The sequence below is a fragment of the Schistocerca gregaria genome, chromosome 7 (assembly GCF_023897955.1).
Source record: "Schistocerca gregaria isolate iqSchGreg1 chromosome 7, iqSchGreg1.2, whole genome shotgun sequence".
Lineage (NCBI taxonomy): Eukaryota > Metazoa > Arthropoda > Insecta > Orthoptera > Acrididae > Schistocerca > Schistocerca gregaria.
Window position 1 is genome coordinate 461432553 of NC_064926.1, and position 18872 is coordinate 461451424.

The 18872-nt window shown below is 36.9% G+C and overlaps 1 protein-coding gene across 4 annotated transcripts in view; it reads left to right on the plus strand.

Annotated features, from left to right (window-relative positions):
• The first annotated feature begins 7120 nt into the window (after positions 1 to 7120).
• The window catches only part of LOC126281418 (gastrula zinc finger protein XlCGF17.1-like), an 82679-nt gene continuing 70927 nt past the window's right edge, over positions 7121 to 18872 (plus strand). The window contains exons 1-2 of one of the 4 annotated variants that reach the window (XM_049980358.1): positions 7121 to 7262; positions 7662 to 7727. In XM_049980358.1, the coding sequence (XP_049836315.1) occupies positions 7692 to 7727 (36 nt within the window). In that variant the 5' untranslated portion in view covers positions 7121 to 7262; positions 7662 to 7691. The other 3 variants (XM_049980357.1, XM_049980360.1, XM_049980359.1) reach the window with 3 other exon arrangements.

Consider the following 18872-nt stretch of genomic DNA (forward strand, 5'->3'; position numbering starts at 1 on the left):
TCCTTTTTGATAGGATCTACAGAACACAATGAGTGAATGTATGGATGAATGAATATCAAAACCCATATTTTCCATTTTGGATGAGCTTTCTTCCCTGAATGCCTGTTAAGATGTCTGTAGTATTCTAACTACTTTAACTTACAATTTCCTTTTTTTTACAATTTATAGAAAATCTACATCGATATACCACAAACCATTGTGAAGTACATGGCAGATGGTATTTCCCATTGTACCAATCATTAGCACTTCTTCTCATTCAGTTAACTACATAGTGCAGGAAGTGTGACTGTTTAAATACTCCCATGTACACTATAATTAATCAAAACCTGTACTTGTGATTCCTGTCAGAGTGAAACATAGGGGAATTGCAGTATATTCCTAGCGCGATCATTTAAAGCTAGTTCTTGAAACTTTGTAAGTAGTCTTTCTTGGGATAATCTGCATCTATCTTCAAGTATCTGCCAATTTAGTTTCTTCAGCATCTCTGGGACAACCCAGTGACTGTTTTTGCAGCAATTCTTCATACAGTCTCAATATTCCCTGTTAGTCCTATTTGGTGTGGGTCCCACACACTCCAGCAATATTCTAGAACAGGTCACACTAGTGTTTAGTAAGCAATATCCTTCACAGATTGATTGCATTTCTCTAGTATTCTACCAAATTGAAGTCTGCTGCATGCTTTATTTATGACTGAGGCTACATGATCATATCATTTCATTTCATATCTCTGCAAATTGTTGAAAATGAAGGGACAGCTTATATTGTCTTGTATTTTCTTACTTCACATTTGTTTTCTTTTGTTGAAAAGTAATTTCCCTTTCTTTTATTGCAACATCTAACATGTCTTAAGGACTTCAGACTACAGCTACTGCAGTGTTTTCTGACCACAGTGTGACACCATAAGGGCCAGGTAAATCGTTAGATGAGTTACTTCATTACATTTAAAGCTATCAACTTTTGTTTGGTGAACCCAACAGTTTGATTCATACTATGCGTTTTGCAGATTTGATTCATTTACCTGTTATGAGTTTTTGAGATATTTAGGGTCAAGATGTTGCCTGTAAATCAGTTTGTTCCATTATTCTCCTGGCCGTGTCTGGTATGGATGTGTTTGGACCTTTTCTCAAATAGTTGCGCCATCAGCCACGATTACATTTTTGAAGAGTCCTCCAATGTCCCAAGAAAATAATTTATTTAGACCAACCATTGCTGCACACCATATTTTTTGTTTCCCCACTTTGAATTTAGTGTTATTCCTTTAATTTCATTATTGGAGCCTTTTTTGTTTGACTAACAAAGTGTTGTGGAGGTGTATTTAATAATTTATATTTCAGTTTCAGTGAATTTTTGACACTAAGAAGTAGTAATCTTGATTTCAGTCTACTTTGACCTACCCTACAGCTAAGGACAGAGAAATGATTTTAATGTTTATTCTGGAAAAGCTAAATTTATTTGCTGATTTATTAATGTCAGCTACAGTGGCTTGCTTGCCATGAAATGTGGACCTTGCATGCCTCAAAATTACAGATAGCTGTATGTAGGCGCAATCATAAAGTGGTACCTGTGGAGAGGCCATAATAAAATGTGGTGCCTGGAAAGGAGCAACAGCCTTTCCAGTAATAACAGGGCCACTGGTCTTAATAGATCTGGCTTTGTGACAATAGCCAACAACGCACAGTAGAAGAAGAATGGGTAGCTTTGAGGAATGAAATAGTGAAGGCAGCAGAGGATCAAGTAGGTAAAAAGACGAGGGCTAGTAGAAATCCTTGGGTAACAGAAGAGATACTGAATTTAATTGATGAAAGGATAAAATACAAAAATGCACTAAATGAAGCAGGCAAAAAGGAAGTGCAAAATTACTAAGCAGTGATGGCTAGAGGACAAATGTAAGGATGTAGAGGCTTATCTCACTAGGGGTAAGATAGATACTGCCTACAGGAAAATTAAAGAGACCTTTGGAGAGAAGAGAACCACGTGTATGAATATCAAGAGCTCAGATGGAAACCCAGTTCTAAGCAAAAAAGGGAAAGCAGAAAGGTTGTTCTTGAGGACAATATCATGGAAATGGAAGAGGATGTAGATGAAATTCAAATGGGAGATATGTTACTGCGTGAATAGTTTGACAGAGCACTGAAAGACCTAAATCAAAAGAAGGCCCCGGGAGTAGACAACATTCCATTAGAACTACTGACAGCCTTGGGAGAGCCAGTCCTGACAAAACTCTACCATCTGGTGAGAAAGATGTATGAGACAGACGAAATACTCTCAGACTTCAAGAACAACATAATAATTCCAATTCCAAAGAAAGCAGGTGTTGACAGATGTGAAAATTACTGAACTATCAGTTTAATAAGCCACAGCTGCAAAATACTAATGCAAATTATTTACAGACAAATGGAAAAACTGGTAGAAGCCGACCTCGGGGAAGATCAGTTTGGATTCCATAGAAATGTTGGAACATGTGAGGCAATACTGACCTTACGACTTATCTTAGAAGAAAGATTAAGGAAAGGCAAATCTATGTTTCTAGCATTTGTAGACTTAGAGTAAGCTTTTGACAATCTTGACTGGAATACTCTCTTTCAAATTCTGAAGGTGGCAAGGGTAAAATACAGGGAGTGAAAGGCTATTTACAATTTGTACAGAAACCAGATGGCAGTTATAAGAGTCGAGGGACATGAAAGGGAAGCAGTGGTTGGGAAGGGAGTGAGACAGGGTTGTAGCCTCTCCCCAATGCTATTCAATCTGTATATTGAGCAAGCAGTAAAGGAAACAAAAGAAAAATTCAGAGTAGGTATTAAAATCCAGGGAGAAGAAATAAAAACTTTGAGGTTAGCCAATGACATTGTAATTCTGTCAGGGACAGCAAAGGACTTGGAAAAGCAGTTGAACAGAATGGACAGTGTCTTGAAAGGAGGGTATAAGATGAACATCAACAAAAGCAAAACAAGGATAATGGAATGTAGTCAAATTAAGTTGGGTGATGCTGAGGGAATTAGATTAGGAAATGAGACACTTAAAGTAGTAAAGGAGTTTTGCTATTTGGGGAACAAAATAACTGATGATGGTCGAAGTAGAGAGGATATAAAAAGGTAGACTGGCAATGGCAAGGAAAGTGTTTCTGAAGAGGAGAAATTTGTTAACATCGAGTATTGATTTAAGTGTTAGGAAGTTGTTTCTCTAAGTATTTGTATGGAGTGTAGCCATGTATGGAAGTGAAATGTGGACGATAAATAGTTTGGACAAGAAGAAAATAGAAGCTTTCGAAATGTGGTGCTACAGAAGAATGCTGAAGATTAGATGGGTAGATCACATAACTAATGAGGAGGTACTGAATAAAATTGGGGAGAAGAGGAGTTTGTGGCACAACTTGACTAGAAGAAGGGATCAGTTGGTAGGACATCTTCCGAGGCATCAAGGGATCACCAGTTTAGTACTGGAGGGTAGTGTGGAGGGTAAATATCTGAGAGGGAGACCAAGAGGTGAATACACTAAGCAGATTCAGAAGGATGTAGGTTGCAGTAGGTACTGGAAGATGAAAGAGCTTGCACAGGATTGAGTAGCATGGAGAGCTGCATCAAACCAGTCTTAGGACTGAAGACAGTGCACAGTGCACAGCTCTGCTGTATGGGTTAATGAACATGCCAACATGCCATCCTTTTGCGTAAAATATTCTGGAGCTAAAATATACCCTCATTCATGTCTCTAAATGGGGACTATTCAGCAGGAGATCGTAATCAAGGGGGGGGGGGGGGGGGCTTGGCATTTTGCTGGAGGGCATATGGCATGTTAGGTTCCATAATTGGGTATGGAAACTTAAGGAAATGGATAGGTTGAAGTTAGATATAGTGAGAGTTAAGTGAACAGTGATGTGAGAAACAAGTGTGCTTTTGGTCAGGTAAGTATAGTGTTATCAAAATAAATTGAAATAGGGGTGATGCAGCAGTTGGCCTAGTAATGACCAAGAAAACAGGAATGGAGGTAAGCTACTCTGAACAGCTCAGTGATTGTATTATTTTAGTCAAGGCAGACATGAGGTTGAGAAGGGGTAAAATGAAAGAATCAAACATTTTGAGAATTTCAGAAAGAGCATTAGGTAATGATGATATGAAGGACAGGAAAGGAATACAACAGAAGATGATTGGGAAGCTCTGAGAGATGGAATAGGTAAGGCAGCAGAGGACTGCATAGGTAAAAAATGAAGTCCTAGTGAGATCTTTGCATAACATAGGAGATAGTGAATTAAGAATGTAAAATCTGGGTTGTTGAGATACGGAATTCAACTGGTGAAAGGACAAAATATAATAATGCAGCAAAAGAAGCAGGCAACAGAAAATTCAGATGCCTAAGAAATATGACTGATGGAAAATACAAAATGGCTAAGCAGGAATGGCTAGAAGACAAACACAGAAATATATATGACAAGGGGAAAAAGATATGCCACCTACAGGAAAATTAAAGAGACCTTTGGAGAAAAGAGAAGCAGCTGTATTAACATTTAGTGGCCAGATGGCAAGCTAGTAACAACCAAAGAAGGCTGGAGGGTGGAACGAATAAAGGGTCCGTAAAGGGAAACAAACTTGAGAACAATATTATAGAGGGATGAGGAAGTAGGTGAAGATGAGATGGCAGATGTGATACTGTGAGAAGAATTTGAAATAGCAATGAAACATCGAAATTGAAATAAGGCCCCTTGAGTAGAAAACATTCGCTCAGAATTAGAGAGATCCTTGGCAGAGCCAACCACTACAAAACTATTACACCTGGTGTGCAAGAGATACGAGATGGGACACGTACCCTCAGACTTCAAGAATGTAATGATTTCAGTTTCAAAGACAACAAATGATTAACAAGTGTGAATACTATTGACTCATAAGTTAATCATGGTTGAAATATTGACACGTATTATTCACAGAAGAATAGAAAAACCTGTAGAAGCCTACCTCAGGAAATATCAATTTGAGGCCTGAAGAGATATTGGAACACATGAAGCAATACTGACTCTACATCTTATATTAGATGATAGATTAAAGAAAGCCAAATACAAATTTATAGCATTTGCATATTCAAAGAAACCTTTTGAAAGTGCTGACTGGACTACATTGTTTCAAATTTTGAAGGTGATGAGGATAAAATACAGGGAGCAAAAGGTTATTTATAACTTGTACAGAAACCGGACCGCAGTTACAAGAACAGGAGAGGTTATGTGGCAGTTGTCAAGGGAGTGGAAAAGGTTGTAATCTATCCCCTACACTATTCAATCTGCTCAGTAGCAAGCAATAACGGAAATCAAGGAGGAACGTAGGATGGGGATTAAAGTTCTGGGAAGAGAAAATCCAAGAGGTTTGCTGACAACATTGTAGTTCTGTCCGAGACTGAAAGGACTTGGAAGAGCATTTTAACAGAATAGATAGTATCTTGAAAAGAAATTATAAGACAAACATCAACAAAAGTAAAACAAAGGTTAATGGAATTTAGTCAAATTAAATTAGGTGATTCTGAAGAAATTAATTTAGGTAAAGACACACTAAAAGTAATAGATCATTTTATTTATTTGAGCAGCAAAATAAGATGATGGCTGAAGGACATTCAGTTTGGGGGGGGGGGGGGGGGAGCATTTTATGAGAAAGAGAAATCTGTTAATATCTAACATAATTTTAAACATTACAAAGCCTTTTACAGAGGATTGAAGTGTAGCCTGGTAAAGAATAGATAAGTGGACAATAAGCAGTTCAGACAAGAAGAGACCAGAAGAGGCTTGCACAGGATACACCAGTGCTGAGTGCTGCAATCAACCAGTCTCAGACTGAAGATTGCAACACAACAACAATACACAGTGTTTCAAGACCCAAAAAAGTTCACATTTCTTATTTGTAGTGGTCATGCGAGTAGGGTCTCTGTATACAAGATGCAATTTAGCGAGTATAGTAGCCTACTGTATTTATTGGGAGATCAGACTACTACAATTTAGAAAATATTCATTGAGAAAATAGCACTCAGTTTGGATCCTGCTGCCTGGAATTTCTTTATCCCTCTTTAATTACAGTTCAGGATGGTTCACAATGATTGAGTGTTTTTTAAATAAAATAAAACCTGTCTCGTAATTTATTTTATACAAGCAGTTTCAGATTCACCTGTAGGCCTATAGTGTTACGACAGTGATAATTCTGTACGATCTCACACGAAATAATATGGTACTGTAAAACACAGGATTTACAATAGTAAATCTGTTGCACAGGAACAAACTGACAGCTGTTGCAGCAATTTCAGGCAACACAGTATGACGGGAGTGTTAAATGAGTCTATGGTTACTAACTACCCACTGAAGTAAAGATGCTCATGGTCTGGAACCAGACCTCCTTTTGTAAGCTTATTAGGGTAATAGCATTTAATTATATTTTACAATACATTCAATTATCATTATAGCCTATCATGTTCACAATGTCACAGTGACGAACCTTTATCAATAAATGGAAGCATAAATTATTAACAGGTGTTTGAAGATTATGAATAATAATCTTTATTTCTGTCCCGTTTATCAATAATCTTTAGTCTTGTCTCACTTATAAGGCAGCACATAAAAAATGACAACTGGAAGGAGAATCAGCTACATTAAGAACAGTTGCTACTTTGACATTAAAGATGATGATATTTATTTACAACTAGTCTTGCTTAATAGTTACAAGAAAAAGATGATGATAAAAGTATCATGTATCTTGCACTATCTATAAATTTACCTTCACCCAAAAGGGATCTAGGCAGTTTTAATCTCCGTAATTATTCACTTCAAACACGTTAGTATTATGCATTTTTACGGCCTACAATCTACATAAGAATACGGCTAAGTCGTGCGAAATTCCTTTTGCCGAATTTTTTAAAATATAATAGTGCTTTTAGTGATGTAGTACAACTTGTACAGTATTCCCGATACCGCAAGAATGGAGAAAATGTCACTAAGAAATCTCAAGTGGTTTATTTCTTAAACCATGCCTTAGCTACAGAGCGTGTCGACTTCGTAAATTTTCAAGACTTGCGCTTTCAAGACAACTCCACACTTTTCGCTACCATATACTTTAATCAGGAAGTGACAGATTGCTTGCAATAACAGCACTACCAACATGTTTCATAAACAAGTTTCTTTCATTCTTCGTATCGTTTTCACTTTTAACGTCAAATCTAGCGAAACCGCATATGCTCCTCGAATCAGAATAACGGACGTACTATCGAACATGATGTAAATTAGTTAATTTTAATGTCTCCAGGTAGCCTCCTGATGTTAAAGCAGACCCTTCCTTTTCACTTATCATTAGTATAGATTGCTCCTTTGAATTGCATAAAGTTGGTTCGTTAAGGAACTGGATTTTACTCTAAATTGTTTTCGATTAGTGAATTAATTTATCGTACAACTAAGGTTTGTATTATATTTTACGAGTTTACAAATTACTTTTCGAGCAACCTGAATAGTTTTCTTAGCCGAAGAAACAGGTGGGAAGATTTTTCTCCTCAGACAGTAAACATCTTGTAGTCAGTGTTATGGCGTCTAGGGAGGGAGTGTATTTTTACCGAGGCTCACAACAAATACCACTTCAGAATTAACCTGTTTCGAAATATACTTGCCTACCACAAATGATGATGACTGTTTTGTTTTATCGCTTTTACAGAATCATTTGGAAGCTATATACCAGGACGTCATGTCTGGCCCAGCATTCAACCGTGTTATGAAAGAGGTAGGCATCAATGTCTCCTACACTGTTGTTTGTGACATATTAACGAAGTTCAGCAACACCCTCGCGGTGAACTCAGTTTTTGCACGGTACCAGATACGGCTATGCAAAGATATTTAGATTACGAAGCCCTGCACAGCTGCTGTCACAAATGACAGTGTTTGTTTTTTTGCCAATGTCCTTTAATAAGTTTGACACATGAGAGACGAGTAATTATTTGCGGCAAACTAATATGGATTCAGCGCGTCACTCGCAAACGATTTAAAATCATTAAAATATGCTTTAATTTAATTTTTATGTGATTATTTCTGTAAAAGTGACCACAAGAAGAAGATATGGAGACCTTATTGTGAAGGGATTTTCTCATATATTTTGACTCAGATAATAACAATGAGCAAGAATGGTTAAGAAAATATGAAGCATGACACTTAACACGCGTGTTTTAGAAGAGGATACCACAAGTGAATATTTTGGAGTGGAAGGGCTCAAATATTTTTTTATTCCCATTTTTTTTTCTTCAGACTGTAATTGTACATGGAAACGCAGAGTCTGCCACGGGCAAACTGGAAAGAGTAAAGTTAACAGCAATATAAAAGTTTTAGAAACAGTTGTTCTCTCCAGTATATTTGTTTTTGGCAAGTGAATTGCAATTATGCCCCTGTGTTAGTGAACTGCAGTACCATTCCATATCCCTTGTTCCGCTTTTATCAACAACTGCACATAGCATGCCCAATATATTATATAAACAAAAAACACTGCATGATAAACAAATGTGCATGGTTCAAATATCAGCATTAATTTGCCTGTGTGTGTTAAATTCCATTTACAATTACTGGGAAAAGAAGTGAAAAATTGGTGACACGGGGACCGTAAGATAGCACAAGCTGAAACGTAAGAAATCATCAGCCCACCTGCCCTGACATCTGATAAACACTGCTTCATAATTTTGTATTTGTTGTAAGACCTGAATATCCAGTTTTGTGTGCATTGGTACATTGAGTATGTAACTTCAGTTGGATAATTAGTTGAATCACAAATTTTAAGTATATACATATATTTTATTTTATTTAGACCTCAGGAACATAATAGAATTCATTGTTTTGGTGCATTTCCTTTTTCTCTGATTGTAAAATTATATTTTATCTTGCCAGGGGGATTCTGGTAACTCTTAACTGTATTATTAAATATTCTTCAGATTCGTTTCATATATAGAATTCAGATAGTTGATTGCATACATGCTTCCTTACAGCCTGTAATTTACATATTATAACATTTCTCTCAACAGTGTTGTGTGAGGTCTGATAACAATATGTAAGCAGGTATCCTTGAAATATTTATTCAGTAATGGAAATTTTGGGATGTAACACAGACAAGCTGGAGGGCAGACCACCGTCCAATTTAGACAAAGATTTCAGCAAAGAATGGGAGCAAAGCAACAAAATTTATTAATTTGACAGTAATATCTTCTATTTAGTGTGCTACTTCATCATTTCACTGAGGAAGGTGGTGCATTACTTAAGGTTTGTGATTCAAATTTGGAAGGAATAGGCAACCTAATTTATTTTTTCTTTTTAGTATTTTTAGATCTTGGAATAATGTCAGTATAGTTTACTGTATACAGGCAAAATACTACCTGAGGTGGTGTACTGTTAAGAGACTGGACTTAAGTTTGGCAGATGCAGGGTTCTAACTCCCATCAGTCCTTAACCACTGTGAGCCACTTGTCCTGCGTAATAGTATGTGTGTTTGTAAATATTTCTGTAATGCCTTGAGCATGACCTAAACTGATGTGTAGACTGGTCAAAGCAAAACAAAAATTAATTAATTACAATTAAGATGGTGTAATTTATATGTCATATATAAATTTAAACTCTGCTGCTAAATTAAATGTCAAAATCAGCTAGTTAAATTTAGGAATTGGATATAAGTTTCAAAGTTGTACAAATCGTTACTTATGGTTTCCTGTAAGACTTGTTATAAACATTGCATTTTGGGTAAACTATTTTTTTCTCAGAAACTGTGTGTTCTGTAATGCTGCTAAATTGTGATTCCTCCTTGTTGAGTGTCAGGGCATTGCTACAATTTAGCAGCATTAAGGAGTGCATATTGTTTCAAAAAAGAAAGTTAATTTTTTATTTATTATTTTTTTTTTATGTAGCGGTAAGTGATGATGACCATACATCTGAAACCAGTTGCTGTAGTATTAATTAGTTATAACTAAGGAAGTGGTAGCATATTATATTGCTGTAAACCAGAATATTTCGATAGTCATGGCTAGCAACTCAGTCGTACTCATATTTATAAATGTATGTGCAACAATGGTGACTACTGCATTCAGATTCCTACATTTCTTTCCCTCACTTTGACTCATGTCTCCTATTTCGTCATGTACATGATGTGACTTTCCCTATTTTGCACTGGGATGAACTTGCTGGCGCCACCATACTATTCTGTTTCAGAACTTCCTCTTTAATCTTAGCTGCAAGCTCAGTCTTGTTTATGTTTCTGCCAACCATTCAAAGCTTGGATTATGTGGTTAATATTTTTATACTTTCTACTGTTTCTGTTTCACTGGCACGTTTGAGTACTGTATTAATATAACAGTACACTATATTCAAATGAGAGAGCAACAGGACAAGGAACACTAGGAGTCTGAATGAAGGTAATAACATTAACTGTCAACATACTCTGAAATTTAACAATGAATTTAACTGAGTGGGATCAGGTAAGTACCATGTCCACCATGAATATAACAAGTAGGGTTTTATGTGGTGTGTACTTATCACCTCAGTTTCCACCTCTGTAGCTGAGCGGTCAGTGTCTAAGGGGCCCAGATTCGATTCCCGGCTAGTGCGAGGGTCCAGTTAGTTTATAAATTACCTTATTGCTAATCTTCAGCTCTGAGATGTCTGCGAACCCCCAACTTGTTGATAATTCTTCTTATTTTCAGTATGTTCATTGTGCATGATGAAGTGAAACTGTGATTTAAATTGTCTATTTATCTGGGTATAAATATGCAACCAGTTGATTTTTTGGATTTTAGATACAGTCTATTGTGCCGCCAACTAGTTTTTGAGCCACTTCAAGCATATCACCAGTCGGAAATGTTACAGGAACAGTATGTCGCAGACAAAGTGTAGCAAGATACTATGATGATGGGTCTGGTGAAATTGATGGAAATTTAGTTATCGGCAATGAAATGTTTATGGAACAGAAATGCTGTTGCATTTCATAAATGTTTTGTTAACAATTATTAAATTTCTGTCATTTTTTCCAGCCCCATTTACCACAGTGTCTAGCCACAATTAGCCTACGATATAATGTTCCTGTAACACGGCTGCAGTGGCTTAAAATCTAGTTAATGGTACACTGTATCATATTTAAAACACAGAAAAGCGACTGCTTGGATATTTATACCCAGAGAGATTGCCAGTTCTTCTCACGTCTGTAGAACAACTCACCTTCTGCCAGAACCAGAACTCGTCAACTCTGACTTACGGGAAGGCTTCTGTTGTGCCTTTAATTACAAAATGTGGCCGGAGGTTAATCATCTAGTTACAGCTCGTTTTGAACAAACTCCAAACTTCCCCTCTCCCAAAATGGAATGTCAGTACATGAGCATGTACATTATTGTTACAATCTTCTAGTTATTGGTATTCATTGATCCCATGGGTCTCGCGACAGATTCTTTGCTACCTCCAATTACTTTGCAAAGGATGCCAAGCACAGCTTTAATGTTCTTGGGACAACATTGGGTCAGTGCGGAATACCTCAGTCATATAATAGAACATATGAAACAAGACTTGCTCCTTATTAAATCCTCTTACACACTAATAACATTTTTAAGTTCTGCACAATTTTTCTCAATAAACAAATGAACAAATCTTTTGGTAATAAAGCTAGTTCACTTATATCTAAAACTAGCTGTAAGTGGCCATGATTTCCTGTGGCTCAATATGCTTAAATGGAAACGTAGGAAATTGCCTATATTAGAAATCAACATAAGTCAAAATTTCAAAGCAATCAGTCAAGAACTTTTGGAGCTTAATAATTTTGAACAAACCAATATTTATATTTTTATAAAGACACCCATTTTGTTATATATCTACCAGATGGCATTCCAGTAGGTACATAAAAACACTTGGGTATTCGAATACAATGTTGTGTCAAAATTTCAGAGCAATCAATGAAGAACTTGGTGGTTTGAGATTTTGAAGAAACAAACTGTAGATATTCCTAATAGCAAATCTCTGAAAGTTTTTGACCAAATGCTTTGAGAGTTTGACACAAAATGGCATTGACATTACGTATTTTTATATACTTATTTTTTAATATATCTCGTTTATAATTTCGCATGAGTTTAATAATAGGGACATGTTGTTACAGAAAAATCTCAAAAAGTTATAAAAAATAGGCACCTAAATACCCGCCAGTATTAGAATGCAGTGTTGTCAAAATTTCAAGGCAATTGGTGAAGGACTTTCAGAGATACACATTATTAAACAAACGAACATTTACATTTTTATTTATATAGATTAGTACAAGAGTCCATTCTCAGTTAACAAAATCATTTATTTCACAGAACTTTGGCGACAAAACATATGGAAAATCCCATATCCTCACACTGAGTCAGATTTTTCTCTGCTGAGGGACTGGTTATTGTGTTGTCTTCATCATCATTTCATTCCCATCAACATGCAAGTTGCCGAAGTGGTGTCAACTAAAAAGTCTTGCACAAGGTTGCTGGACTCCGTGCAGGTGGCACTCTTGGAGTAGCCTTATGCATTATCATTATCTCCTCAGTTTGCTGTGAAGGAACCCATAATCTTATGTGTCTATATATACATGCTCAAAACTGCTCTTATTAGTATCCTATAAAAATTGACTTAACAACTCAATAAATGTTGATCAGTACATTCTCGGACTGGAACCCACTCCAATTTCGTTATGACCTTCCAAAAGTTTGTTTCATCCTCTCTCTGACTACTGCCATTTACAGTCTTCCAATCATCTACTGCACCAAACAGTGGTGGGAACAGATACTGCCTACTTCATACATTCTCTATAGTGTTACAGGTTTCTTTTGAAGGGCCACAGCCAGGTCCGTTCCATTCTTGCTACTGAGCTTCTGTCGTGGCTCTGTCATCAGAAAGATTTTAACTCTAACCTTTCTCCTAGAACGAATTTTCACTGCGCAGTGGAGTCTGCACTAATTTGAAATTTCCTGGCAAATTATAACTGTATGCTGCACCAGAACTTGAACCTTGAACCTAGAGTATACTCCACTGTAGAGTGAAAATTTATTCTTGAAATAAAATCGTAGACTCTGGTCAGGCCATTTCTCTGCAATATTCTTATTCCATGAGTGCTATTCATGCAAGATGTGCAGAAAAACTTGTGTTGCTTTGAACAATAAGAAAATAATTATTTGTGGAAGTGAAGCTGTAGGGTTGGATATCTCAGTCAGTAGAACACTTGCCCACAAAATACAAAGGTTCCAGGTTTGAGACAAGGTCCAGCATATGGTTTTAACATACCACAAAATTATTTTTCCCATTGAACTATGTTGGTATTGCACAGTACAAACAGTTTCCTACAATTTCATAAACCACTCCACACAAAGAAATATTTGTGATTCCTTCTGAATGCTTGTTGGTGCAGATTATTCTGGAAAACCTGAAATTCTCAGGGAATTACATTTTACTTGCAAATATCAGGAAAATCTCAGAGTTTCAGGATTTTCATAAAATCCTAGGGACTTCTGTGTTTTAATCTATCACTAGAATAGAATTTTATAGAGTTTTATAAACCACAAATATTAAGATACTTGATATTTCAAAGTGTGTTAATTATGTGAATGTTATTCTATGTGAATTATTGTTGTCTGAAAACTATGGCCTAACTCCATTCCCCCTCTTCCGCTAAATGTTAATTTACCATGGATCTTGTATGACACCATCTTGCTCCAGATACCTGAAATTCTCAGGGAAACCACTTTGTGCCAGGTTAAACTTTTTGTAATACATAATTTCAGTGGTCTTGTCACCAGGTGTTAATTCTGTCTGGTAAAAATGACACATTCTTCAGCTGATGAACAGATACCATTGTATGAGCATTTATTTGTTCATCATATTTTGTAGGTCCCGTCACGAAACAGACACTATAATTATCTTGATCAGAATGAAATAATATGGTCATGTTTGAATAGCACCACAGAAATTCAGTCAGTGCATTGTGGACTAATAAACCTTGGTTTTTTACTCACCAAGTCCGTATGATGAGTGTTGCGGAGGGTCCGTAATTTATTGGTATCATTTTAGTTCCTTCCTCTTCCATTAGGGGATGGTGCAACACCATGAAAGCTTCTGTTTCTTTAATGTTACCATTATAGTCAGTACATGGTGCTGTGTGGAAGGAAGTAATGTATTGTATATACATGTTTGATTTATCTTTCAGTTGTAAGAATAATTCTTTATGTGTTGCACAACTTCTTCCATGTAGCATCTTCCAAGGGAGATTTTTGAGCACCTATCTGATGCTTTTGCGCTCAGTAAACAAATTCGTGATGAATTTCTTAACTCTTCTGTGAAATTTGTCCCTTTCTTACAGCTATCCAACTTGATAATGGTCTCAGACTAATGGACAGTAATTAAGAACTGGATGGACAAGAATTTTGTAAGTGATGTTTTTGAATGAATTACCCTTTCTTACCATTCTTACATTGACTCTCAGTGTGCTGTATGCTTTGCTCGTGGTTAGATATGCATAGTCTTTCCACCTTAAATTTCTCTGGGTGGCAGTTTTAACTTAGATGAGTAATAAGTGAGTGCTTTGTGATAGCATAACAGAGCAATATTTGATTCTTTCCTTCCCTTACTATTTTGAATAATGCCTAAATGTCTAGTTGATGCCCAACAATAGTTTTGGAATTTATGCAAGAAATTCTGCACATACTGCTCACCTGTGTGAAATGTTTGCTTTTGGCTGCTAAGATAGTTAAAAATCTGTTTGTCGCTCTTGTTAAGCGAAAGTAATTTTTGTTTTTTCTTTCTTTTTTCTTCTCGTTATTCCAGCCATAGTAATAACTAATTTTGCAGCAACCTTTTCATAACTTTGGCTTTCAGCTGCCTACTTTCTAGCTATTTTCCAGAATGAGTTCACAAAGGTAGTATTATTAAAATTTTGTTAAATACTTGACCCAGTGGGAAAACTTCAAGATTCACATAGAGCTGACTTCCCACTTTATCAGTAAAATATCTCAACACAAGAGATAAGACATTACATGGATTGCTAAGAAACTATTTGTAACAGCATATTAGCATGTGGCATTTTTTTGTTTTTAACTAGGTCTTTACACTTGTGACAAGTTTAATCCAAATTACACAGCTCAGTTTCAATGGATGAATTATTTGCTCTTGTACTCTTCCAGAAAAAGTCCTGTGTAAAGTATGACACAGAAGAAAGTGTATTTGTGTTTGCTGCTTTCAAGACAGAATTCATTTGAATTCACATGTCGGAATTCTCTCTTTTCGCTGTTCACAGTACTTGTGGTGGCATTTTTGTGTGAAGTTGGGTGAAGGTGCTACCGCCTTTCCATTCTATTAGAATATCTTAAGCTGCTTGTTAACTATTGCCGAGTTGACCAATTCATTCATTCATTGTCTGTGGACTCTCATATAATAATTTTCAGGCGAGAGTATTATGTGTGTCATACAATTTCAAGTGCAGAGAGGCTAATGCAGATGTAATGTCTGTGTTGTGACTCCATTTACCATGTTCTGTTACATCAAGTATTAATTACAATGCATATACAATAAAAATAAAAAGGATCATTCTTTGTGGGCACATAAAAGGTTGTTAAATATTTTCTACTGCAATCTAACATCTGACATTAGTTTCATTTTTAATACTCTGTATACTGTATATACTTTCTCTGAGAAATACACTTTTAAGGACTTCAAAAAACTTATATTCCATTTATTTCCTTAATTGAGATACGTAGCTCATTAAAAAACCTTTTGCCTGCTTCACCTGGAGCACTCATTGTCAGTTTGAGATTTCACTGGCTTGTGTAATACTGTCTCCTTTCCTATTGTTGCATGGTCATGTACATCTTTATTAAGGAGGTGATTATTACTTGCTCTCACTGCCATGATGTTCTAATATACAGGGTGGAGAAAAATTGTCACGAAATTTTGATCCTGGATAGCTGGTGCCAGTAGGGACCAAAACTAATAATGTTGTGTAGGTCGACAACACACAATTTTTGAACTACGGAAACTCGGCGACATGCACTCCAATTGGCCGCGGAATTGCCCTGGTGCCAGATGTTCTGGGCAAGGCATGACTGTGGATGCTTGCTTGCTGGAGATTGTGATGTATCCAAGGGAGCTCGCACGCTTTTTGGTAACGCATCAGCCTTCCACTTTGGAGGCTTCGCGCGTATCCTCCAGGGTCCCAACACATCCATTGTAATTGCATGATAAGACGTACCTGGAAGAAATCTGTCAGAAGCTGTTAGTTCGCATACAGAAAGTCTTTTACAAATTGTGTCACCCTGAATAGGGCCTTTTTTGTAACTAGGACATTGTTTACTTAAAGCAGATGGTTAAACTGGTGACTCTCTGACATGACACAAGCTTGGTAATGTCGAATGGTGTTTAGCTGAAGTCTTTCAAAGATTCCTGGCACTGCCTTAATGTGATTGACAGCATGTTGAATGCAATCCATTAATTCCTCTTTGTTTCTGGGTGGTTATCATCAGGGTGGATGAACTAGAACCTTGAAGAATCCCCACAGGAAAAAATTTGTTGGCTTGAGGTCTGGTGATCATGGGGCCATGTCGTGTGAGCACCTCTGCCAATTACCCAGCCATCAAAGAGTTCATTTAAATATCCGTGCACAGCACAACTGTTATGTGTGGGCACCCCATCATGCTGCAACCACATACGTAGCCATATGTCCTAGGGAACATCTTCCAGCAGGCTGGGTAGAGTTTCTTGTGAAAAGTGAAGGTAACTTGCCCCGGTAAGTCAAGGAGGTAGACGGACTGGCCCAATCAGATGGTCACCCATTATGCCTCTCCAAATGTTGAGCGAAAATCGTTCCTAGTGTCTGTGGACATACGTGACGAAAGGATTTCCCTGTGCCCAGTAATGAACATTTCTAGTGTTGTAAAGGCCATCCTGATGGAAGGTGCACTTGTTGATAAAGAACACAATGGCGGGGAAGTTGGGATGATCTTGTGCACCATGTCGCAGAAACCACCAGCAAAACCTTAGCCTGTGTTCATAGCCTGCCACAGGATTTATGTCTTGGATAGGGTGGAAACCAAATGGATGCTGGCCATCATCCCTCAAAACCTCCCAGATTAACTGATGAGTGACCCCCACATTGTGTCCAGCCACTCAAGTACATGTTGTAGGTGCTTCCTTGAAGCGCTCGAGAACAGTCTCTTCAAATGCAGCATCCTGTTGTGTTTGAGGTCTTCTAGCATCACCATGATTTCCCGCTAATGAGCCTGTTTCGCCAAGTCGCTGGTGAATTGCTGTAAACGTTTGTGGGACTGGATGGTGTCTTGCTGGGAACCGTTCCTCTTATAACTGTCGAGCTTCATGAGCATTACCATCAGCTAGTCCATAAACAAAAATCATATCTCATTGTTCTTCAAACAAATTCTGTGCTGCCATGCTTATGGTATGACTAATCGCAGGTGACGTGTGTGTGCGCTCCGAAACAAAACTTGCATGTGAATGCTTCTGATGTGAGGTCTAGACAAACAGCAAGACCTATTCGACATGTATGCATATCATGTTGGGGCAGTGACAGGGCGAGGGATGTTTGTATGTGAGAACTGACAACCATAGCATTGCCTGTCAACTGACAAATGGCAGCAGGGCAATCCCATGGCCAATCGGAGCAGGTGGTGCCAAGTTTCCATAATTTAGAAATGGTGCATTGTTGAACTACACAACATTAGTAATTTTGGTTCCTAGTTGCATCAGCTATCCAAGATTAAACTTTTGTGACAAAATTTTTTCTCCACCCGTATATGTGGTGAGTTCACTGTCATAATATTGTGCTGTATCAAAGCTCGTCTACAGGATTCCCTGGGTAGTATTTTTGCTATTCATTGCACTGCTCTTTTCTGAATCACAAATATTCTTTTTAAGTAACCAGCTTGTGCACTTTCCCACATATGAACTGAGTAGGACAGATGTGGCAACATTAGTCCATAGTACACTTCCATGAGAATTTGATCATCCACAACTTTTACACATGAGGAAGATCAGTGTGTTTATATTTTTACACAGCATATCTATTTGATCATGTCATATCAAATGCTTATCCATAATAGTTCCTAAAATTTATGTGCTACTTACTTCTTCAATTGCCACTCCATTTATTTTCGTATTTACATTAGACATTTCCATGTGTTTGGTTTGAAATATGACACATGTTGTTTTAGAATTGCTTATAAAAAATTTTGTTTTGAAGTAGATACTTATTTGCATTTTCAATATTCAGGACTACTTCCTTTTCAAGCTTCTTTGTCTCATCTGCACAGATAATATGTGTCTTTGGCATACATTGTAGGTTTCTATTATTGTCTGGAAAATCATTTAACATAGAGAATATAGCATTGATGTAGTTTGTCACAGCCTACGAACAAGGTCACCATGAAAAAACCATTACAATTTTATATGCCGTGATCAATAGTTCCTTAGATCATTGCTTGTAATTTCAAAATCTTTACATTTTTTTAACATTCCTCTGACGTATTGTCATATATGGATCTATGGAACACATATTAAAACCTCAAATACAAATCAACTACTGCGAATATAAAAGGCCTCATTATAATCTGCTCTGTTCTATGATGTTAAACCATTGCCACATTCTGCCAACACTGCGGAAATAAAGAAACGTAAGTCACAGATAGATGTCATCAAGTGGCAGCCTATTAGCTTTAACTACTGTTCATAAAGGAAATTCTGAATTACTTTTGTTTATGTGTAGAGAAGTTTTATTCCTTTTTCTCTGTATTCAAATGATAACTTGTGTATTGTTTTAATAAAAGAAAAGTGTTATTGGTCAAAAGTTTGAGTGGAGTGAACATGAGACGTCCTAGAAATTACACAATAGATT